The following is a 25172-nucleotide window of genomic DNA, read 5'->3' as shown; positions in this document are numbered from 1 at the left end:
TTCCCACAAGGTTGACTAACATGTAGTGTCTCAATTCCACAGTCTAGTCACTACTGTAGTATATGAATAACATAACTTGCAATCAATTTTCTAAGCTGCCTTATTCATAGTGCCAGAAGCTCTAAGGAGGTTATCTAAGTGGTTTTACAGTCAGGTACTCAAGCATTTTCCCTATCTGCCCCGGTGGGCTCACAATCTATCTAATGTACCTGGGGCAATGGAGGACTGAGTGACTTGCCCAGGGTCACAAGGAGCAGCGTTGGATTTGAACCCACAACCCCAGGGTACTGAGGCTATAGCAGAGGAACAGAAAATCTAATTCTATAGGCTCAGTGTTTTTGTGAAGGATGTGTGTGGTCCCTGCAACCTTCTGTGTTTCAGCTTAGATTCTCATGAATTATCATATATGATTAGGGTTATTAGATGTCCCTAATTTTCAGGGATTATCCCTGATGTCAAGCCCCTGTCCCCAGTGATTCCTAGTCTGGCAACCATCTATTCTTGATTTTAGTTATGGAAACAGAAATGCTGTAGCGTGCATATCCACCCCCTCCCCCCACCTGCCTCTCCTCTTGCCACTTTCCACCGCTGGCACAGGCTCCTCCCTTCAAACCTCTTCTTATAGTGACTGGCTCCTGCCCTCTATTATAAAACAAAACGAAAGAACAATCCAATGAGTCTGCAGTGAAAATTCAAACAAGGGGACAAAAACCCTGCAGATACAATATACAAGGTACAAAATCTTTATTGGAAAAAAAATGCAATATAGCAATCCAAAAGAGGGTGGTCCTCTTTTATGAAGAAACAGGACCTGACACGGTCTGTGTTTGGGAAAACACTCCTTCCTCAGGGGTCCAGGTTGTTATGATTCATAAAAGTAGAGAAACCTTATTTAAAATCAAATAACACAGGTAATCCATCAATAGCGGACAAATGTAGTGCTCCTATCAAGCTGCAACTGTGTAGACTTTTGCTACCTGCAAGTCTACGGAGTTACAGCTTGATACAAGCACTATGTTCGTCTGCTATTGACAGATTACCTGTGATTTTAAATAAGGTTCTCTACCTTTTTTTAAAGTTTAATAAATTTTTATTATATTATGGATACAAATGAATCATGACAGATTACATAAAATAAGGCCAAAGGATTACCTTTGCCCATACAGAAATAATTACAATAAGTAAAGTTCTCTACTTTTATGAATCATAACAACCTTGACCCCTGAGGAAGGAGTGTTTTCCAAAACACGGACCATTTCGGCCCTGCTTCTTTATAAAAGAGAACCACCCTTTTTCTTTTGGATTGCTATATTGCATTTTTTCCCAATATTTTGTACCTTATACATCAAATCTGCAGTTTATTTCCTTTGTTTTTCCTGCCCTCTAGTGACAGCAGAGAAGTACAGCATGGCAGAGGCTCTCCTCAACCATGCTGTGCATCTTGGCAGGGTCCTGCCCCATTGCATATCAGAGGATACTGAGAAGTACAGCGTGCTTGAGGAGAGCATCATATCACTGTACATCTGTGTTGTCATTGGAGGGAAGGAGCTAGGAGTTTTAAAGGGAAGTTGAAGGGGAGAGAATTAGATGCTGGGCTGGAAGAGGGAGAAGAGAGCATGGTGGAGTTGATTGGATTGGAAGGGGATGGGGGGGGGAGGGAGAGAGAGGTAAAGGCTGAAATGAAAGGGTGAAGGACAGAGGTGAAGATTTATAATATTGTTGGTGAAAAATTGCCATGTCAAGGCCCTACCCAACCAGCCCCTGCCCTGTAATGCCCTGATCCACCTGACCCCACTCAGGTGTCCCAGATTTTCATGCCAAAAATCTAGTAACCTTATAAATACATTTTTGGTTTAAACAAAATCAAAATCTGTATTTTCTTTTCTTTTGTGTTTAAATACACAGAATACACCTATGGAAAAAGTCTGGTTCTCTATCCCATCTATTCGGAGCTATACCTTAACAACCGGAATTTCCATCCCCCAGATATTCTGCCACTGCCAGCGTTATTCACCAGATATTCAATGCCAGGCTCTGTCCAGGCTTCTGCATTGAATATCCATTTTTTAAAAGCTAACACATAATTAATCTAATTAGCACCTACCGCTGTCTAACTTATGGTGACATTTATATAATAGGACCCTAAAGAGGAAATTCTATAAATGGTGATTGTAGGCAGTGGTAGTTTCAAGTTTCAAGTTTGACCTTTATTTGATGAATCGCTTATAACAATATCTAAGCGATGTACAGTATTAAAAACCATCAGAATGTGGTGATACACTTAATTTACAAAAGTCACTCAAAAGACAACAAAATTGAACGAACAGGAGGGGGTGGGAAGGAGGGGGAAAAGTTACAACATTATTCTTTGTTAGAAATTAACATCAAGGGGAAAGCACATTGGGTAATAATGGGTTAAGATATGATAGGAAGAGTTCTACTGTTGTCTAAACAGCCAATCGGGGTGCATGTTTTTAAAAAAACACCCCGAGGCAGGCAACCTATATTGTAGGCATTTTGCAAGCCTAGGGAGGTACTTAAGGTCACCTTAACTCGCCCAAGGCTAGGCGTGGAAATGGTTTCAACCCAGAAGTGGCCTTAGGCTAGCTTAGGCGGTCCTAGACGTCTCTTTAGGATCGCAATAGGTGCCTGAAATAAAGGCCAGCAAAATGCTGGCCTACATTTCAAATAGACACTGAGCTGATCGCTGCAAGGGAATCTCCCTGCTGCGATCAGTTTAGTGGCCACGGCAGGGCCTCCCACAAAAACGACTGGCAGAAAGGATGCCCACTCCCTCCTACCAGAACCCCTGAAGCCCCCCCACCCCTGAATGTCTGCAGCAGGAGAGTGATTAGGGTGAGATCTGAAAAATTTCTTAAGCGATTTAAGTCTCAGTTGAAAATTTATTGTTTCAAAATGGCATTTGATCAGACTTCCTAATAGTATGACTCTTTATATCTCTTTCTCGTTAGTACTTAAAGGACATCTGGACTCTGTTCCTGATATTCTATCCCGTCCTCCCTTTCTTTCTTTCTTTTTTTCGCTCTTAACTTACCCTCCTTTTGTTCCTAACCTACTTGATTTTTCCACATAATATTGTAAACATCTCCTGCCTATGTATGCCTATTTGTGTCTATGTCCATTTTTACTTGTCTGTTTTTATTGATTTTAATTTTTTCCTCTTGTTTTTATTGTAAACCTCTTTGATTTGACTTTTTTGTTAAAATTAGCAGTATATCAAATAAAATAGCTGCAACTGTCCCAGTGTATGCCAGAATGCACTGGGAGAGAGGCCTAAGATTCCGGTTTGCCCAGGAGGGGCCTTAGGCCCTTCCCCGGTGCATACCATTATGCACCGGGAAAGGGAAGGCCCACTATTCTGTGGAGGCGGATCTACTAGCCGGAGGGATTAAGCATCCCTCCAGCCGACCAATAAAAATAGGTACTGGTGGGGTCCAGATTGGCTTGGGGAGGTCAGGGTAGGGGCATGCCTTCAGAGTTGGTTCCAGCAGGAGGGACTGGGCATCCCTACTGACGGGGGAATATCTCGGGAGGGGGGGTTCCGACAGGAGGGAGAGGGCATCCCTCCTGCTGGGTGATATATCGGGGTGGTGGTGGCAGGAGGAATATGGCACTCCTACTGTGGACATTCGGGGATGGGGGTGGGGCTTTGGGGGTTCCGGTCATATTCACCGGGGAGGGGGGAACATATGGGTTCCCCTCTGCGGCCGCTAAATTGATCGTGGCAGGAGATTCCTGTGATAAGGACGCTAGTTAGAGAATTGGGGTGGTTAGGCGTCTGTCTGACAGGACAGATGTGATTCTATATAGGACACCTGTGTGTGATTCTCAAAAGCCGCTTAGATGGCGGCTGAGACTGGGTGTCCTATATAGAATCCGGCCCTATGTGTATAGCCCACGATGGATGCTACATTGTTTAACCAAACTTTTTAAACCACTCTCGTATTAATCCGAGACTCCATCCCTAGTTTGCCAAACATGACAATAGCAAAGATTCTTTTTTCTGTAATATGCAGGATTGAGCTGATAGTATTCCGGTAAGAACCTAGAAGTTGACAAGAGAATATCATGTGGTCTAGAGTTCCAATTTCTTTCTCACAGGACCAGCATGAGTTTTGATCATTTCCTATTATCCTGAACAGCTTGTAGGGAGTTCAAAATGTACAGTGTAAAAGGAAAAAAGCAGATTGAGTAATGGAAAGAAACATAGAAACATAGAAACATAGAAAGAAACATAGAAACATAGAAGAAACATAGAAAGAAACATAGAAAGAAACATAGAAACATAGAAACATAGAAACATAGAAACATAGAAAGAAACATAGAAAGATGACGGCAGAAAAGGGCTATAGCCCATCAAGTCTGCCCACTCTACTGACCCACCCCATTAAGTCTGAGTACTAATGACTTAGTTCCTTAACTCGACCCTCGTAAGGATCCTACTAGGGCATCCCATTTATTCTTAAAGTCAATAACACTGGTGGCCTTGATCACCTGCTCTGGAAGCTTGTTCCAGTGATCTACAACCCTTTCTGTGAAGAAATACTTCCTTATGTCACTATCGAATTTCCCTCCTCTGAGTTTGAATGGATGCCCCTTTGTGACCGAGGGTCCCCTGAGAAAGAAGATGTCTTCTTCCACCTCGACACGTCCCGTGATGTATTTAAATGTCTCAATCATGTCCCCCCTCTCCCTGCGTTCCTCTAGAGTGTAGAGCTGCAATTTGTTTAGTCTTTCTTCGTACGAGAGACCCTTGAGCCCCGAGATCATCCTAGTGGCCATCCGCTGAACCGACTCAACTCTAAGCACGTCTTTACGGTAATGTGGCCTCCAGAATTGCACACAGTACTCCAGATGAGGTCTCACCATGGTTCTGTACAGTGGCATTATGACTTCAGATTTGCGGCTAACGAAGCTTCTATTGATACATCCCATCAGTTGCCTTGCTTTGGATGAGGCCTTCTCTACTTGTTTGGCGGCCTTCATGTCTGCACTGATGATTACTCCCAAGTCTCTTTCTTCTGAAGTCCTAGCTAGTGTTTCTCCATTTAAGGTGTAAGGTTTGCATGGATTTCTGCTACCGAGATGCATAACCTTACATTTCTTAGCGTTGAAGCCCAGCTGCCATGTCGAGGACCAGTTTTCCAACGTAAGCAGATCCTGCGTCATACTATCCTGCAGATTGCTTTCACTTACTATATTACATAGCTTGGCGTCATCAGCGAATAGAGTTACTTTACCCTGAAGCCCTTGGGTCAAGTCTCTTATGAATATGTTAAAAAGGAGTGGACCCAAGACCGAGCCTTGTGGCACTCCGCTGGTCACCTCCGATGTCTCAGAGAGGGTGCCGTTGACCACCACCCTCTGACGTCTTCCACTCAGCCAATCTTTGACCCATGCAATTAGTGTCTCACCTAACCCCATAGATTTCATCTTGTTTAATAGTCTACGGTGTGGGACGCTGTCGAAAGCTTTACTGAAATCTAAGTACACTATGTCCAGAGACTCTCCCGAGTCCAGCTTTCCTGTTACCCAATCAAAGAAGCTGATAAGATTGGATTGGCATGACCTACCCCTAGTGAATCCATGTTGACTAGGATCCCTTAGATTCCCCTCATCCAAAATCGTGTCTAATTTACATTTAAGTAATGTTTCCATGAGTTTACACACTATTGATGTGAGACTCACTGGTCTGTAATTTGCAGCCTCCGCTCTGCAACCCTTTTTGTGCAGAGGAACGACGTTAGCTGTTTTCCAGTCCAGGGGGACTCTCCCTGTACTTAGGGAGAGATTGAAGAGCATGGTTAATGGTTCCGCCAGGACATCGCACAGCTCCCTGAGTACTCGTGGGTGCAATTTGTCTGGTCCCATGGCTTTGCTCACCTTGAGTCTTGACAGTTCGCTGTAAACATCAGCTGGTGAGAACCCAAAATTCTGAAATGGGTCTTCCTTGCTTGGCTTTGCTTCCAGCTGTGGCCCGTGTCCAGGTGCCTCGCAGGTAAAGACTGAGCAGAAGTAATCGTTCAGTAGTTTGGCTTTTTCGGAATCTGTTTCCACATAGATCCCATCTGCTGTTCTAAGACGTACTATCCCGTTTGTGTTCTTCTGCCTGTCACTAATATACCTGAAGAAGGATTTGTCCCCTTTCTTAATGTTCTTTGCTAGAGTTTCTTCCACTTGAAGTTTGGCCTCCCTGACTGCTGTTTTGACCGCTGCAGACCTTGTTTTGTATTCAATGTTAGCTTCTTTCTCCCCGGTGCGTTTGTATGAAAGAAATGCTCTTTTCTTGTCCTTGACTAGGTGTGAGACCTCATCAGTGAACCAACGGGGTTTCTTCCTTCTTTGTTGTTTATTTACCGATTTTATGTAGCGGATAGTTGCTTCGTGTAGTGTCCTTTTCAGTGTTGACCACATAGCTTCCACTTCGTAAGTTGTTTCTTGAGCCTGTAGCGTCTGATGGACGAAATCGCCCATGCTTGCGAAGTCAGTGCCCCGGAAATTGAGTACCTTCGTTTTTGTTTGTGATCTAGGGAAGCCCTTTCTAAGGTTGAACCATACCATGTTATGGTCACTGGTTGCCAGCGTTTCTCCCACCGAGACTTCCGTGACGCTTTCCCCGTTCGTAAGTATCAGGTCCAGGATGGCCTTGGCCCTAGTGGGCTCTAGTACCATTTGTTTGAGCTGTACTCCCTTCATGGATGTTAATATCCTCTTGCTACTACAAGTTGTTGCTGAGAATGTGTTCCAGTCTACATCAGGCATGTTGAAGTCCCCTAACAGGACAACGTCCCCCCGTAAGGTGATATTCTCAATGTCTTCAATTAATTCTGTGTCTTTGTCCTCCGATTGTCTTGGAGGTCTGTATACCACACCGAGGTATAGGCATTTTTCTCCGCCTCTGGCCAGGTTTACCCAGATGGATTCCCCAGTGTACTTGACATCTGTGATCCTAGTTGTCTTGATGTTCTCTTTGATGTAAAGTGCTACCCCACCTCCCAACTTACCCTCTCTAGTCGAATGTACCAGGTCATATATGGATAGCCACACAGATTATCATTGTTTCTCATACAACTGAATTTTTGAGCCATGTTCCCATATACGAGACTTACTCCCTCCTTTTACTAAACCTTGATAGTGGTTATTAGCCCAGGGAGCCACGCTAAATGCTCTGTGCTGTTCCCGATGTTCATAGAAACTCTATGAGCGTCAGGAGCAGAGCAGAACATTCAGCATGGCTCTCTGTGCTAATAACCACTATCGCAGTTTAGTAAAAGGGGGGTTAATTTGCAATGAAATTAAGCAAATTGTAAGAATTTATATCATTTAGATGTTTCACCCTTCTTAAGTGCAATTGCTTCACACATGCTGAGGCAAGTGGGGTTTTCTTGCAACAAAACAAATAATGTAGTAGATGTTTTAATACAATGACAAAGTTGTAACCAGCTATAGTTTTGGTTACATAAAAACATAAACAGTGCCTCTGCTGGGTCAGACCAGGGGTCCATCATGCCCAGCAGTCCGCTCACGTGGAGGCCCACCAGGTCCAGGTCCTGTATAGTAACCCTCTATCTATACCCTTCTATCCTCTTTTCCTTCAGGAAATTGTCCAATCCCTTCTTGAACTCCAATCACTCTCCTATCACGCCATCTGGAAGTGCATTCCAGGTGTCCACCACCCATTGGGTGAAGAAGAACTTCCTAAAATTTTTCTGAATTGAGCAAGGGTCATTGACGCCATTTGTGAAAGCTTCAGGTTTGAAAATAATTATATATGCAAAATGACACCAGCGCAAGGTTTTAAAATTATAACCAAGATTTATTGAATTATTGTTTCTATTTTTCCATTATTAGATCAAAAGAACAGCATAATTGCTTACGTTGCGCTCATGGGAGATCATCATCGTGGCCAAAGGCTGGCCTTCTCACAATGGTCTCGTTTTACTAGCTCCAAAATTCCTATTATATGCTGCTGGCTTTTCGTGACATCATCATCATAATCAACCAATAACAATCCTATGGGTGGTCTTAAAGTTGGACAAAGAAACATTCCTCCATGTTTAAAAGTTATACAAAGTTTTCAGAAAATTACTTTTGATTTCTGAATTAACATTATAACATTCAAGAGAATCTATAATTATTAACATGGTGCTGAGAAATTCTCAGCCCTAAAGGAAAAAACTCTTCCTAAGCTGACAGGTTCAAATTGCATAGCCTTACACAGAAACCTTACTCTGGAGGAGGGGGGGGGGTAGATCCCCCTCCCCTCTCCCTGAAGCGTGGGCTTCCAATGCCCCCCTTCTTCCTATTCTTGAGACTGACTCGAATTACTTCCAGATGCTGCCTTAGGATTTTCCTTAGTGTTTCTTCAGGTTTAAAATATATAAAATATGTTTTTCAAAACTTATTCCTTTTGTTCAACATAGTCACAGCCATCACTCCAGTCATATTCATTTATACTTTGCTTCATTCACTCTTTGCTTGGCCAAGCTTTTCCATTCAATAAATCATAATTTTCATTCAAAACTACATCCAATTCAGTTTGAGACACGTTATCCTTCTTTACCAGTCTAACGCAAGCCCATGTGGTATTAATTAACACCACGAGGCTGGGAGCGGGAAAACTCAGAGAGGACAAAGACACAATATTATTCACTGGCCCAAGATGGTGGCCGAAGACAGGACAGATATAGTACACACAAAGAACCCAAACTGGATTCCATGTAATCATGATTTCCACCATGATTTGGCTCAACAGCAAAGTACATACACAGATATTATTATGCTTTCCCTTATATTAATCCTTAATGTGTTTTTCTCTGGCCTTAGCTACATTATATTCAAATTTTTATTCACCTGTTTTTCCGTACGCTTCTATTTGGGCGTGGTCCTTAACTAACACAGAATTATCTAACTAGAATTACCCAGAATCATACGAAAAACTGGCGCTTTTTACTGCACTATCATGCTCCTGACATCCATTCCAATATCGTCCCATAAACAGCACACTGGCCACGAGCCACGACTCAGAATGCCCTCTCATTCTTGTAGTTTTCGAAAGTTTAAAGAATCTGTCCCTCTCCACTTTACACGTCCTTCATGATTTTGTAAGTCTCTATCATATCCCCTCTAAGTCTCCACTTCTCCAGGGAAAAGAGCCCCAGTTTCTCCAATCTTTCAGCTTATGAAAGGTTTTCCATACCTTTTATCAATCGCGTCGCTCTTTTCTGAACCCTCTCGAGTATCGCCATATCCTTCTTAAGGTACGGCGACCAATATTGGATACAGTACTCCAGATGCGGGCGCATCATCGCCCAATACAATGGCAGGATAACTTCTTTTGTTCTGGTTGTAATACTCTTCTTGATTATACCTAGCATCCTATTCGCTTTCTTATTTGGTATATTGTAACTTTTTTGTAAATTTTCAAAAAATAGCTATGAAGATCCTTCCTTTAGGTGATTCACTGCTAAATTCCAAGGGACTGTCAAATTTTCCAAATTATTAGCTGGCCTTGTATCTTAACTTTAGAGTTATTCCAAATCAGAGCATATGATGTTTTATTCCATTTCAGCTTAGTGTGATTTTCAAGTTCATAAAAATCTGTTTTCCTAGCAGTAGTTATTTCATTAGGAGCTTGTATTACATGAAAGGCAAGTACAGTGGTACCTCGGAATCTGAATGCCCCAGAACTTGAACAACTTGGAATCTGAACTTTTTTTAAAAATTAAATTTTGCTCCAGAATCCGAGCGCTGCTTTGGAATCTGAACGTACGGGAACTGCAAGCGTTGCTCAGCCTAAAGCTTCCACTCTGACGCTCTTCCTGTTTCCGCCTGGGAGGGAAGCTTTGGGCTGAACACCGCTTGCAGTTGCCATGCCGATCCTGCTGCCTATACCAGCGGGGGCCCGATCTTGCTGTCTATGCCGTTGGGGAGCCCGATCTTGCTGTCTATGCCGGTGGAGGACCCGATCTTGCTGTTTCTGCCACAGGTGCCCGATCTTGCTGCTTCTGCCAGGGGGACCCGATTTTGCTGTCTCTGTGAGAGGGATCCAATCTTGCCAAGTTTGTGGGACCAAGGAATGGATTAATTCAGTTTTTATTATTTTCAATGGGAAAAACTGTCTTGGAACTCGATCGTTTTGGAACTTGAACGGGATTCTGGAACGGATTAAGTTTGAATTCCAAGGTACCACTGTATTTCAGATGCAAGGTATTGATCCCTTTAGTTTCAATGGTTAACAACACTGGAGTCAAAAAGTTATTGAAGTTTAATAAATATCTGGATTCTTTTCTGAGTAGAAAAGCAATGTGATAATCGCAAAAACTGGGAAAATTAACACCTCCATCAGTTTTAATACATTTTAGTGTTTCTAGACTTTTCCAGGGTGCTTTATTATTCCACAAAAATTTTAATAATAAAGTTTTGATCTTTTTAGAAGTTTGTTTTCTTAAAAGAAATGGAAGCATATTCAGAGTACGTATAGTTAATGACAGGTGCTATCAATATTTCAGTGTCCCAACGTCCCCACCAGGACAATTTCAGAGGGGACCGCTTAGCCATGAGTCTTGATACTGCATTCAAAATGTGCATGGTATTATAATCCAATGTGTCTTTTATTATAGAACTGAAAAAGATACCCAGATATTTAATTTTCCAGGCTGACCAAGCTATTTCATGTAATCATCTGCTTTAGTATAATAGTGATAGATTCAAGTCTACGAATCCACCTTACAAGAACACTATGATGATCCTCAGATGCACCACTCCACGTTCAAACTTTATCACCACGTTAAGCTTGAGGTGCAAAATCTTCCCTGGATCAATCTTATTTGAATGTCTTCGTATATATATTTTTATCTAACTCATACCCTTTTAAATGCTTCAATGTGTTAAATATATTAAGTGTTAACTTTTAAATATATTAAATAACTTAGAGTAAAGTTTTAAATATATTAAAGAACTTTTAAATATATTAAAGAACTTTTAAATATATTAAATAACTTAGAGAAAACTTATTTTGAATTTGTGGAACAAGAAGTCCCTACGCTGACCACAAATTCAAGATAAGTTTACTCTAAGTTATTTAATATATTTAAGAGTTAACACAATATATTTAACACATTGAAGCATTTAAAAGGGTATGAGTTAGATAAAAATATATATACGAAGACATTCAAATAAGATTGATCCAGGGAAGATTTTGCACCTCAAGCTTAACGTGGTGATAAAGTTTGAACGTGGAGTGGTGCATCTGAGGATCATCATAGTGTTCTTGTAAGGTGGATTCGTAGACTTGAATCTATCACTCTTATATTGGATTTGAATTAGAGAATGACACGGTGACGGTTTACCCGCGGCCACCGCATTTAAGCCGCGGGTCACCGCCGAAAACGGGGAAGAAAACTAGCAGTCGCTGCGGTGACGGGGACAAGGCCATTCACCGACCGCGGAAACGGTGAACAGGTTTGTCCCCGCGGGCCAATGTACCCCCTTCTAGGAACCGCTATTTACCTGTGTTTCACCGTGCTCCTCATTTGTCAGATCAACCCTTCCTGCCAATCGCAGCAGAAGGGTACCCAACCCCTCCTGCCGGTCCTCCCAATGGCCTCCCCTAAGATCGCCGGCAGGAGGGTACCCAACCCCTCCTGCTGGACCCCCCCCCCAACGAACCCTCCCACCCCGGAACCCCCTTAGTCTTACTTTCCAAGTTGGACTGGACAGCTCCTCGCTCGTCTGGCCAGCAGGCCTGCCTCCGTCCAAATGAGGCGGGCCCGTCCCTCCCCTCCCCTGTCTAACCCAGTGACCTGTACAGGAGCATCAACACTTCCTTTTTTTTCTGCTGGTTATGCCTCTCTCTATACAACCCCAAGCACCTAAGGCCCCTCCTATAGCGGGAGTGGCTTTAGGTGCCTAGACCAATCAGGCCCTAGGATCCTGTGGGTTGGGTACCCTCCTGCCGGCGATCTTAGGGGAGGCCATTGGGAGGACCGGCAGGAGGGGTTGGGTACCCTTCTGCTGCGATTGTCGGGAGGGCCGTTGGGGGGGTCTACAGGAGGGGTTGGGTGCCCTCCTGCCGTGATCGCTGGGGGGAGGGGAGACTTGCAGCCGTAGCCGCGGTCACTATGCTAATCACGGCAGCATTTAAAGTACATGTCGTGTTTGTTTTTGCATTGCTAGCCCCAGGGGTGGTGGAAGATTAGTGATTGAAAAACTGTATGAAAAATAACTATTTTAAATTTAGTGATCAAAATGTGTCAGTTTTGAGAATTTTTATTAATTAATTTTTTCTCTGCGTGTTTTGTTTTTGTATAGTTATTAACTAATATTTAACTAAGTTTTAAAGTTTTAAAGTTTTAAAGAATGTTTCCTTTATACGTAAATAAAGAAAAGTGAATGGGATTGCAGTGGCGGTGACGGGGCGGTGAATGGGGTGGCAGTGGCGGTGACGGGGCGGTGAAGAGGATGGTGAGACGGGGACGGGGCGGTGACGGGGATGGTGAGACGGGGACGGGGCGGTGACGGGGATGGTGAGACGGGGACGGGGCGGTGACGGGGACCAATTTTTTCACCGTGTCATTCTCTAATTTGAATGCTATAAGAATATAGAGTGCCTTTCATTGAGAGATCATCTGCTTTAGGACAGTTGAGAAGCATTATCTCAAATCTGGACATACTGTACAGTAAAACCTTGGATTGTAAGTAACTTGGTTTGCAAGACAAGCAAAACATTTTATTTAATTTTAACTTGATATACAAGCAATGTCTTGCAATGCAAGTACATACAGTCAGTATACACACATCACAACTGAGCCGATGGTTCTTCTCTCTCTGACACTGCAAGAGTGTAATGATTGTTTCAAACAAGCAAAGTCTTGTATGACGAGTACAGTATACACGCGTCACATCATCATAACTGAGCCGATGGTTCTTCTCTCTCTGACGCTGCGGGAGTGTAGTGACTGTTTTAAATGAGCAAAGTCTTGCAATGCAAGTACATATAGTATTTTGTATTAAAGTTTTTGGGTTGTGGAACGAATCGTCTGAGTTCCCGTTATTTCCTATGGGGAAATTCACTTTGATATACAAGTGCTTTGGATTACAAGCATGCTTCTGGAACAAATTATGCTCGCAAACCAAGGTTTTACTGTATTTTAATTTGTATCCAGAAACCTTAGAATAATCCTTGATAATTTCCAAAATATCCCCTCCTTTTACAAAACCACAGAAGTGTTTTTTAGCTCCAGCTGGTGCGCTGAATGCTCTGCGCTGCTCCCGACACTCATAGCATTCCTATAAGCATCAGGAGTAGCGCAGAGCATTCAATGTGCAGGCCTGGATGAAAAACGGCTTCCACGGTTTTGTAAAAGGGAGGGTATATTTGATAGAGTCAGGAAATGTATAAAGCAGAACATCATCTGCTTAAGCAAAGATTTGTACTTTCTCTGTTCCATGAAACACACCTTTAACAGCACTTCTGTTTCTTATCGCTGTGAGTAAAGGCTGAAGGGCAATATTGAACAATAAAGGAGAAAATAGACAGCCTTGCCTAGTGCCTTTTGAGAGGTGTAATGATGATGATGATAGTTTAGCATTGATTTGTATTCTGCTGGATGGTGATGAATATCAGACTTTAATCATGTTTATGAATTCTTTATCAAATCCAGACTAGTGAAGCACTTGAAAGATGAATGGCCATTCCATATGGTCAAATGCTTTCTTGGCATCGAGACCCATGGCTACTACTGAGTGGCTTGTAGTGTTTGCCTGCATGATGACATTAGCAAACAGTTTTGCATTGCCATTAGATAGGCGACCATGCACGAATCTTGAACTGGCATTATTATATTAGGTAATATTTTTTGGATTCTGGTAGCCAGTATTTTTGCATAAATCTTTGCATCTACATTAATGAGTAAGAAGGTTTATAATTTTGAACCAACAAAGGATATTTGTCAGGCTTAGGTAGAACTATAAGTTGCCTCTGTAAAAGAACCACAATTAGCATATGTAGTAGTACAGCTTCTTGAGATGCATTATAAAATTCAGACGTCAGGGTCAGGGACTTTTTTCTTTGCCATGTTTTGCAGGGCAATGGAGATTTCTTCCACAATCAGCTGTTTAGTTAGCACTTTATTAGTGTTTTCTGATATAGTTGAATGGCACAATTGACTTAAAAAATGAATATGGATCACAATTCAAATCCAATATGGATGTGTATAAAGTTTTATTAAAAAAGCATTGAAATCAATTCAGTATATCTTGGACGTCCTATAAGATAGTGTTGTCTATATCTTTAATGGCAGGGACATTAGTTTTGTTGGTTTTATCTTTAAATATTCAGCTAGTTTATGTTCACATTTATTATTATTATTATTAATATAGTAGAGAGCATTTAGCTGTCCTGTCCTGCTCAATGCAATATTATAATTGTATCTCAAATGTTGTAGTTGTTTTAAAATCTTGCAATCATGTGGCTGATATTTTCATCCCCAAATGTTTAAGATCATTGTTCTTTTTTTTTTACTAAATGCAGTGAACAATATTATGTATCCTCTTATATATGCTTTGAAAGCATGCCAAAGGCATGGCCTATTCATGTCTTCTTTATTGGTAGCAAAGTTGACAACAATATATTCTTTGAAGCCTGTCTCTTGCAATAGAGAATTAGTGAGCCTGCATTGTTTGTGTTGGTAGATTTTATCCAAATTATTTAAGCATAGAGTACAGGAGCATGGTCAGATAAAGCAAGTTCATTTTTTTTCAGAAGAAACAATATTTTAAACTAAGATATGACTAATTAAGAAAAAAAAATCAATTCTAGAATAAGGTGTGTGTGGAAATAGAGGGAGTAGAATGTGTAATATCTCTCAATTGGATGAGTACATCTCCAAGGGTCTATTAATTAAAATTGTGATAACAGATCTTGCAGCTTAAACCATGTTTTAGGTTTCGTGTATTGTACAGGTTTTCCTTCTATCATCAGGTCTTGTATCTTGTATCTTTGCGGATGATACCAGGATTTGTAAGAGTGGACACTCCGGAGGGGGTAGATAACATGAAAAAGGATATGCAAAAGTTAGAATGATGGTCTGTCTGGCAACTAAAATGCAAAGCAAAGAAATGCAGAGTGATGCATTTGGGAAGTAGAAATCCAAGGGAACCATATGTACTGGGAAGTGAAAGGCTGATATGCATGGATAGGGAGAGGGACCTAGGGGTGATAGGATCTGAGGATCTGAAAGCAAAGAAACAGTATGACAAGGTGGTAGCTGTAGCCAGAAGGATTCTAGGCTGTATAGAGAGAGGCATAACCAGCAGAAAAAAAAGGAAGTGTTGATGCTCCTGTACAGGTCACTGGTGCGGCCCCACTTGGAATACTGTGTTCAATTCTGGAGATCGTATATAACGAAGGATATAAGAAGACTTGAAGTGGTCCAGAGAAAGGCAACAAAATTGGTAAGAAGTATGAGCCAAAAGACATACAAGGAGAGACTGGAAGATCTGAATATGCATAGAGGAGAGGAGAGACAGGGGAGATATGATCCAAACATTTAAATACTTAAAAGGTATTAATACAGAACCAAATCTTTTCCAGAGAAGAGAAAATGGTAAAACTAGAGGGCATAAATTGAGGTTATGGGACAGTAGACCTAAGAGTAATGTTAGGAATTTTTTTTTCCACGGAGAGGGTGGTGGATGCCTGGCATACCCTCCTAAGGGAGATGGTGGAGAGCAAAATGGTTATAGAATTCAAAAAAGCATGGGATAAACACAGAGGATCTCTGATTAGAAAGTGAAGGGTATAAATTGAAGAACTAGGGCCAGATCTAAGCAGACTTGCACAATCAGTGTACTGACTGTACGATTGGGATTGGCTGGGGAAAGCTTCAATGAGAACTACAATAATTTGGGATGGTTTAGATAGACTAGAGTGAGCTTGGACAGCAACTCTAGTAGTTGGAACCTAATGACAGTGAAAGGCAAAAGTCTACGGCAGAAATATCAAAGAAAAACAAATTGACTGTTGGGTAGACTGGATGGACCATGCAGGTCTTTCTTTATCTGCCGTCATTTACTATGTTAATATGTTTGTATAAGATTAACGTCTCCACCAATAATGTAGGGAAGATCACTATTTAGAGTTAGAGTAGAAGCTACCTCATCAAAAAAAGCAGGATTGTCTATATTGAGACCATAAATGTTAAGATCAACAAGTGGTCTACTATTGATTTCTAACTCTGCTGTCACCTATCTACCATGAGTATCTGTGGAATGCAATACTATGTTTATATCTGGCCTTTTTTTGATAAGGATGGCAACTCCATTTTTCTTACCCACAGCCACGGAGAACAGCACAGAATTGGACCATTTTGTAGTTAACTTTGTAGTATGTTTCTTATAAAAGTGTGATGCCTGACATAAATTCAAGTATATGGTCAAAAATTTTTTCTCTTAATTGGATCGTGTATCCCTTTTACATTAAGGGTTAAACAAATTAACAGCATGACAATTTACTTAATTAACAGTCGTGAGTCAAAAGCCAATAGTAAGATAATACAATCTAAGCAATGCATATAACAATTAGTCATTGAATAATTAGTCATCATGAATAATACAGTATACACATGTTAAACCTTTAACTGGTATGTGTTAGTAAGGTTGCAGAGAAAGATCAAGTGACTACCTGGTGAATAAGAAAAATAACATTGATTAATTTCATTTCAAAGTTAAGAATGGTAAAATATTACCTGTTATGACTAATTTTAGGATTGCCATAAATTTATGTACTTACCGTACATAAGCATTGCAACACTGAGTAAATATAAACTCTGGACTGAATATGATACAAACCATTAAGAACAGGGCTATTACATAAGTTACAGTTTTGTATTGGTATCAGTTATAAAAGCCTTTAGTTGGCATAAAACTTCAAGTTTTATTTATATCACTACGTCGATTATCTTACAAATAGCCTGCAAGCTCAGATGCAGTACTGAAATCTTTTGTGGTGTTATTTAAGGTAACTCTCATTTGAGCAGAGTAAAACATCCTGAATTTGACTCTCAATTGCTTCAGCCTCAGTCTATACTCCAGAAGTTTCTTCCTTAGCTTGGCTGTTTTGTTGCTTAGCTCAGGTACAAAGAGAAGAGTTTGTCCCTTAAATTTTATCGGTGCTCTCAGTCTTGCTTTTTGCATAATATTAATGACTTGGCTATATCGTAATAGCTGAACAACTATGAGTCTTGGATATTTGTCATTAGATAGTTTTTGAGAAGGTACGCGGAGCACATGATCGATTTTCAAAATCACGCTGGAATTGCATTTCCAAAATAATTGGCAGAGTGGATTCCAACAATTTGATTGCATTGCGGCTTTCATGATCCTCTGGTAGCTCTAGTATTCTGAAATTGTTTCTCATGCTTTATTGTTGGAGTTTTCTAGTTTCTTCTCAAGCTGCACAATTTGGTTTGACTCTGCAATGATTTAATGTTCTCCTCTGCAACATTAATCTTGCATTCTTCCTTTTCCATTCGTGTTTTAAATATCAAGAATTCAGATTTCAGACTCATGATTTCTCATTTGATTTCTTCTGTATTTTGTTTCGTGATGGATAACAGGTCACGCATGGCACGCAATTCTTCTAGAATGGATTGTGAGGCCTTCTCCTCTGGTTTCCCGATGGTCGATTTTTCTGGCGGTACCGGCTCTAAACTTCGCCGTTTTCCTGGTTTGTTAGATGTCATGTTCTTAAGAGGTAAGAATCCGTTAAAGTCAATGTTTTAGATAAAATTAATGAAATTTGATTCAGTGTGGGATCCTTAACTTGAGCTAGTTGCTCATTGCTGCCATTTTCTGTAGTGCTCGCTGGCGCCCCCATGTGATGTTTATTGAACTTGCTATATTGCCAATATTGTCTAGCAGATCTAAGCGGTTTACATTTCTAAAAAAAACATTAAAAACAAGAAAGGAACTCCATATATCAAATAGGAAAGTAGACAATAATCATACAAGAGCACACGATCAATAAATAAAATAAAACTACTCAATAGAGAGAGGTTGGTTGTCCAAGTCTGCTAAACTTAAGGTATAGACAGCACAATATTCAACATTATTTAACCAGCTAGGAATGGCTTCAGACCATTTAAATAGCACTAAGCTGTACTAAGTACTGATATTCAGTGTGAGATGGCTGCTGAATATTAGCGCTTAGTGGCTAAAGACTAGCCAGTTATGTTGTTTGGCTTAACTGGCTATCTGCAAAATTTAAAGCACTAGCTGGCTATGTTTAATGGCCAAATCAGATTGCTATTTTTGGCTTCTATAAACTTAGCAAGCCAGCACTGAATATCAACTTAGTTTATAGTAGTCCGAAATAAGGAAAGATTAGGTTCTTACCTCGATAATTTTCTTTCTGGTAGAAGGCTACATCAGTCTTGACCAATGGATTGTTTTCCTTTCTAACTCCGAGCTGTGTAGAAGATATAATCTACTTTTTTTGCTCTGGCTCCTTCCTCAGTGGGCTGTGCTGTAGCTCCTCAGTTTATCTCAAAGTAATTGTAAACCACTATAAAAGGAGAAATAAGAAGATGGTGAATGGGGAACCACCCCTACAAATCACTATTGTCTGCTCTGCAATAAATATTGTTAAGCAACAAAACAACAAAAGAACCAGAGGTCCAACTTCGTCTGCAGTGAAAAAACAGACCAGAGCAAACAAACCAAAACTGCAGGCTTGTACACGGTGCAGGCAAATTTTATTTTGACAAATAAATCTTAACTAAAAACCTTTTACCAGACGGGGGACCCAACACGGTCCGTGTTTCGGACAACCTTCATCAGGGGTCCATGGTAATAAAGGTAAAAAGAAAAATATCACAAAAAGAGGCCTGGAAAAATAGCGTTTGGTAGCACACCAGTGAATGTCCGAAATGCACTACAAGTTCGTCACAGTAACAAGGTGGAACAAACAAGCCACCTACCTGAATGCAAGTAGCCCTAACACTTATGGAGCTGTCACACTCTCACTTGCCTCTTAGCAGTAGAAAGGTCTCTTTACTCTTCAGACCTGTATGACAAGAGAATACCCCAACCTTTATATAAACACATACCAGTCTGAGACAGTAAGCAGGTGAAAATGATTGAAAAGGGGGGCCATCAAGACTGATGTACCCTTCTACTAGAAAAAACCTAATCTTTCCTTCTGGTGAAAAGGGTCTTGACCAATGGGATGTAGCAAAGCAGTCTCCTGAGTCTAGAGCGGGGCAGATGAACCTGCTGTGAGCACTGAGAACCCAAATGTGGCGTCCCTTTGTGCTGCCACATCCACTCTGTAAAACTTTGTAAAAGTATGGAGAGTGGACCATTTAGCTGCTCTACAAATCTCCTCGGGTGGTACAGTCCATAACTCTGCCCATGAAGAAGTCACATTTCTAATGGAATGCATCCTCAAAAAGATCAGCAGCTGTTTACCACCTCCAAGGTATGCAGACAAAATTGGCATGAAAATCCACATGGAAATAGAAGCCACTAAAGCTGGTCTTCCCAAGCGACTAGCACTGGTGAACACAAAAAGATGATCTGAGAGACAAAAATCATTCATCACCTCGAGGTAATAGAGTAGAGCTCTCCTGACATCCAGTCACTTCAACACTTTGTCTCTTTTCTTGTGGCCCATGGACTGGAATGCAGTTAGTTGGACTTCCTGATTTACATGAGAGGCCGAGACCACTTTTGGCAAAAAAAGAAGGTACCGTGTGCAGAGAGACCCTGGCCACTGTAAATTTGAGAAATGGCTTTTTGCCTGAGAGCACCTGAAACTCCAAGATTCTTCTCACCAAGGCGATAACCACCAGAAAAACTGTCTTAACAGTAAGAGCCATTAGAGACACTTCCTGCAAAAGCTCGTATGGAGCCTTAAAGAGACCCTGTAAACAGTGTTAAGGTTTCATGACAGAAAATGTTGCCAAACAGGAGGATGCAGCCTGAGCGCACCCTTCAAATATCTGGCTATGTCTGGATGAGAAGCTAGCGAAAATTTCTCCACTCAAGCTCTGAAGCACAAGAGGGCTTTCACCTGCACTTTGAGGGAGCCCACCATCAGACCCTTCTCGAGTCCAGCTTGGAGAAGCACTAGGACTGCTGCTACTGGAGTTCTTAAAGTCTTCACATTATCACACCAGGGTTGAAACATATTCCAGGCCTTAGCATAGGCCGCGACAGTTGCTGGTTTCTTAGATCTTAGAAGGGTAACTATGTCCACCTCCAAATAGTCCTTCTGCGCTAACGTGGTGCACTCAAGAGCTTTGCCGGAAGCCAAAAGCATTCTGGCTCCTCCATGGGAACCGGATCCTGTGACATTAGAGATGGATGCACCAGATCCGCATACCATAGCTGACGTAGTCAATCTGGGGCAACCATGATTACCAGCCCCGGGAGTGTTGCTATTCTGTTAAAGACCCGGTCTATCATAGGCAATGGGGGAAACACATATAACAGCTCTCTTTCTGGCCATGGTTGGACTAGAACATCCAACACAGCACTTCCAGGATGAAGAAGCTGAAGAAGCAATCTACTTTCTTATTAGCTGCCACAGCCATCAGATCAAACATCGATTATCTTCATCAACATGTAATGATGTTGAAGGCTTTCTGGGACAATGGCCATTATCAGTGTCTGCCAGCTGAGATAGTCAGCCTGCACATTGTCCACTCCCACTACACAAGCTGCTGAAAGAGCTTGCGGGTAGATTTCTGCCCAATGGAACAACTGGTCCTCAAGACACAATAAGGCACTCTTAGTGTCTCCCTGCCTATTGATGCAGGCCACCACTGTGGCATTGTCTGAGAAACCCTTGACTGATTTGTCTTTCAGGGAGTCCTCTAATGACTGTAACACCAGATTGTGAAAAATTGCAGGCAGACCTTAGGAAATTGGAAGACTGGGCATCCAAATGGCAGATTAAATTTAATGTGGACAAATGCAAAGTGATGCATATTGGGAAGAATAACCCAAATCACAGTTACTGGATTCCAGGGTCCACCTTGGAGGTTAGCACCCAAGAAAAGAATCTGGATGTCATTGTCCACAATACGATGAAACTGCAGTGCCAAAAAAATCAAACAAGATGCTAGGAATTATTAAAAAAGGCATAGTTAACAAGACTAAGAATGTTATAATAAATCAGACCAATGGTCCATCAAGCCCAGCAGCCCATTCTCACGGTGGCCAATTCAGGTCACTAGTACCTGGCCAAAATCCAAGGTGTAGCAATATTCCATGCTAACAATATAGGGCAAACAGTGGCTTCCCCCGTGTCTTTCTCAATAACAGACTATATGAACTTTTCCTCCAGGAACTTGTCCAAACCTTTCTTAAAACCAGCCCAAAAGTAGGCATGGTTATGGGTGGAGTTTGGATATGGATAGAGTTAGGCACCAATATTTTAGGCCAAAGAAACCCTGGAATAGCCTAGTGAGTGGTGTAGTCCAGTGTTTCTCAACTCAGTCCTGGAGTACCCCCTTGCCAGTCAGGTTTCAGGATAGCCGCAATGAATATGCATGAAAGAAATTTGAATATAATGGAGAAAGTGTATGCCAATCATGTTTATATATATTCATTGTGGATATCCTGAAAATCTGACTTGGCAAGGGGGTACTCCAGGACTGAGTTGAGAAACACTGGTGTAGTCAACCATAGAGATGAGGACTCAGGCTCATCACTCTAACCACTACATTTATGATGGAATCTATGAGCCTTCCAAACTCCATTCAAATTCCAGATATGAGGTGTCGCTTACCGTCATAAGGGATATTGGTGTGGTGTACGGTTGGGTCCAGTAGGTTATGGGTGGGTTTTGGAAGTCTTACCATATATCATAAGGGGGTTATGGTGAGATGTGTACCTGGGACGTTTTATGTGAAGTTTACTATAGTGCCCCCTATGGTGCCCCGCTGTTCTGCTGGGATGTCTGTTTGGCCAGTCTAGTACAAATGCTGGCCCCTCCTATATCCCAATAGCTTGTTTTGCATGTTTTTCATTTAGATGTGTTTTTTTTCTTCTCGAATATGGTTAAAAAAGATAGACACACAGAGTATACGATGAGTGGAGGGGCATAATCAAAACAAACACCCAAGTCTGTTTTGGGCCTAGGGTGCTAGTCACCCAAAGTCAGCAACATCCAAAGTCCATTCTTGAAAAATAAGGGTTCATAGACAACCCCGCGAAAGACAAAGGCGCGCGCCGACAACTGAGCGCAAGACAGAGGCGCGCGCCAAAGAAAATTACAGTTTTTAGGGGCTCTGACAGGGGTTTTTTGTTGGGGAGCCCCCCCAGTTTACTTAACAGAGATCGCGCCGGCGTTGTGGGAGGTTTGGGGGGTTGTAACCCTCCACATTTTACTGTAAACTTAACTTTTTCCCTAAAAACAGGGAAAAAGTGAAGTTTTCAGTAAAATGTGGGGGGTTACAACCCCCCACACCCCCCACAACACCCCCACAACGCGGCGCGATCTCTATTAAGTAAAGTGGGGGGGTTCCCCCACGCCCCTCCCCGTCGGAGCCGTAAAAACAGTAATTTTCTGCAGCGCGCACCTCCGCACTGCGCTCAATTGTCTGCGCACGCCTTTGTCCCGGCGCGCTTTTGACCTGACACCAAAATAAGTGCCAAAATTTTTTTCTGAAAATTATCTACTTCTACATCCAGCCGTTTGATCGTCCAGACTGCTAGTACGTCTATCTTTATACTACATTCTCGTCCAAAGAATCGTCCATATTTTGCTCTTTATTTGTCTATAGTTGTTACTGATTGCATATTTTAAAGTCATCTGCCTTGACCTCTTTGAAAAACCCCCGAATATAAATGATATTTAACATTTTCTCTGCATGCTGTGTGCTTTGTGGGGTTTTTTAATTTTGTGGTTATCGTTATGTATTAATAAGATTATATTGTGTGTATATGAAAAATGGATGGAAGAAATTGCGTTACAATTAGTACTATTATGGGGGTGGGGTCAGGGGCAGAGCTTGGGCGGGGGTACTCGGTTGGTATTTTTTAGGTATGGGGAACTTGGCTTGAAGAAGTTGAGAAACACTGATCTAAATAGGTCATTTTCACCTGGTGTTTGCTATTGCTGGAAGCTTCTCTGTGAAGCACAGTGAGAGATTCTCAAATTAGTTTTCCTGTTTTTATTGAGATCTTTTAATTTTTACATGGTATAAGAATTTGTGACCCCCTGATGCAGGCAGGTGTCTGCTGAAATACAGCTCCGTGTCGAGCCATGATCTAAAAAGATTAAACTTTACATTGAAAAAAGACTTGTTTTTATTACACTTTACATTGGTTGGAAGACACTGTGCCAGACTCCTACTCCTTTATTTCTTTGAAAAAATTTTGGACATCTAGTAGTTTTGAACACGGACATTTCCCTGCTTTGACTTTTGGACATCTTGTGGGAAACGTCCACAGTTGCACTTAGACACAATATTGAAAATGGCCCTCTGTGTACTTTGAAAATTGCCTTCCTTCTTCACTTCCTACAACAAATGTCTCAGGAAGATGCCATTTATAAAAGCAACATTCAATAGTTAAACTGATTTTCCTCATTGATCTTTTCTCATTTTGTAGCTAAAAAGAGACTGGACTATGTAGAAGAATATCAGAATCTAATTACTACCTCAGAAACGATGGGTCTAGAGACTTTTGTAATCCCAAAGGTTGGACTTTTTATGGCAACAGCCAACAGAAAAACTCAGCCAGGTTCAGCTATTTATAAATGGACTGATGGAAAATTTGAGCCCTACCAATATATTACCACATATCAAGCACAAGCCTGGAGATATTTCACAATAGGAAAAAAGGTAAGTCATTTATGACATCTAAGTTCTTCTAGTGAGTTGAGTGCTAGAGGTAGTGGATTTACTGTGGTAGAGCGACTGAAATCTTTCATTTATCAGCTCTATGAATGCGAAGTGGAGCCCAGTGGCAGGAGTAGCAGTCTAAGATCCAGGGAAGCCAGATTTTGTATGCCTTTTTTCCCTGAGTGGGCCAGCTGCTGACATTCTGTGGTACATAATAAGGCAGTGCTGCCGAATATCGACTCTAACCACTACAGCATTGTCTGATTAGTTCCAGGGTGGTCTGTGAGAAGAGCTTGCATGGAGCTGGCACTTAACTGGTTAGTGGCGATATTCAGGGGGAAGTTATCAAAATGCAGTAAAAGAATTCCTACGAGCATCGGAGTAGCGTTGGAACATTTAGCGCCCTGGACTACTGTAGAAACCTCTACCGCAGCCTAGTAAAAGAGCACCTAATTAGTATGAGCATCTGTGCTGTGTGCCCAACCTTTTGTGACCTATATAGAATCCAGGGGCTTCTGTATTTGCAAAATAATAAAAAAAAGAGCACCTCCAGTTTGTTTCCATAACCTGGATCCCTTGTCCCCTTTCCTCTTCCTTCTCCTTTTCCTCCTTCTCCTTCCTTATTTTTTTTATCTTTCCCCAGCTTCTTTCACATCTTGTCTAGATCTAAAAAAAACAAAACAAAACCCCAGAAACAGTGGAATATTTTTTTTTCACTTGGGTATAAGATTTTAGTTAATATGAACCACTTGAAACTATGGGGCTCATTTCCAAAAGGGAAAAATATGCAAAAAAAATGACATAAATTGTCATTTTTGAAACACATTTTTAATAGTTTTCTATGCTGTTTGTCTAAAGTGCTTCTAAAGCTCAAAGGGGGGGCATGTTGGGGGCGTGGTTTAGGCAGGATTAGGGTGGACATGATTTGGACCTTTTTCGGCAATAACGGACATTGTGAAAAACATCCAGAGCAAAACTTGGATGTTCGTGGCTAGATCTGTTTCAATAATGGATAAGTGCCAAAAAGGTGGTCAAAGTGGCCAGATGACCACTGGAGGTATGAAGGCATGGTCCCCCTTACTCCCACAGTGGTTACTAACCCCCTCCCACCCCCCCTAAGATATGAATGAAGTAGTACATACCAGCTTCAAGTGTTATAGCCAGCTTCAAGTATGACAGCTTCAAGTATTATGGACAGTCCTCATGAAGCAGCAAGTAGGTCTCTGGAGTAGCCTGGTAGTCACTCTTGTGGTGGAAAGTGTGAGCCCAACAAAAACCTGCAGGCATAAGGGCGAT

At 41.5% G+C, this 25172-nt stretch overlaps 1 protein-coding gene across 1 annotated transcript in view; it reads left to right on the top strand.

Moving 5' to 3' along the window:
* TSPEAR (thrombospondin type laminin G domain and EAR repeats) overlaps positions 1-25172 on the top strand; it is a 137320-nt gene that overhangs the window by 66408 nt on the left and 45740 nt on the right. The window contains exon 7 of the mRNA XM_033944110.1: positions 23644-23876. Coding sequence (XP_033800001.1) covers positions 23644-23876 — 233 coding nt within the window. The remainder of the gene's footprint in view (positions 1-23643; positions 23877-25172) is intronic.

This window comes from Geotrypetes seraphini, chromosome 5, assembly GCF_902459505.1.
Source record: "Geotrypetes seraphini chromosome 5, aGeoSer1.1, whole genome shotgun sequence".
Classification (NCBI taxonomy): domain Eukaryota; kingdom Metazoa; phylum Chordata; class Amphibia; order Gymnophiona; family Dermophiidae; genus Geotrypetes; species Geotrypetes seraphini.
This window is presented reverse-complemented; position numbering and strand designations above follow the sequence as displayed.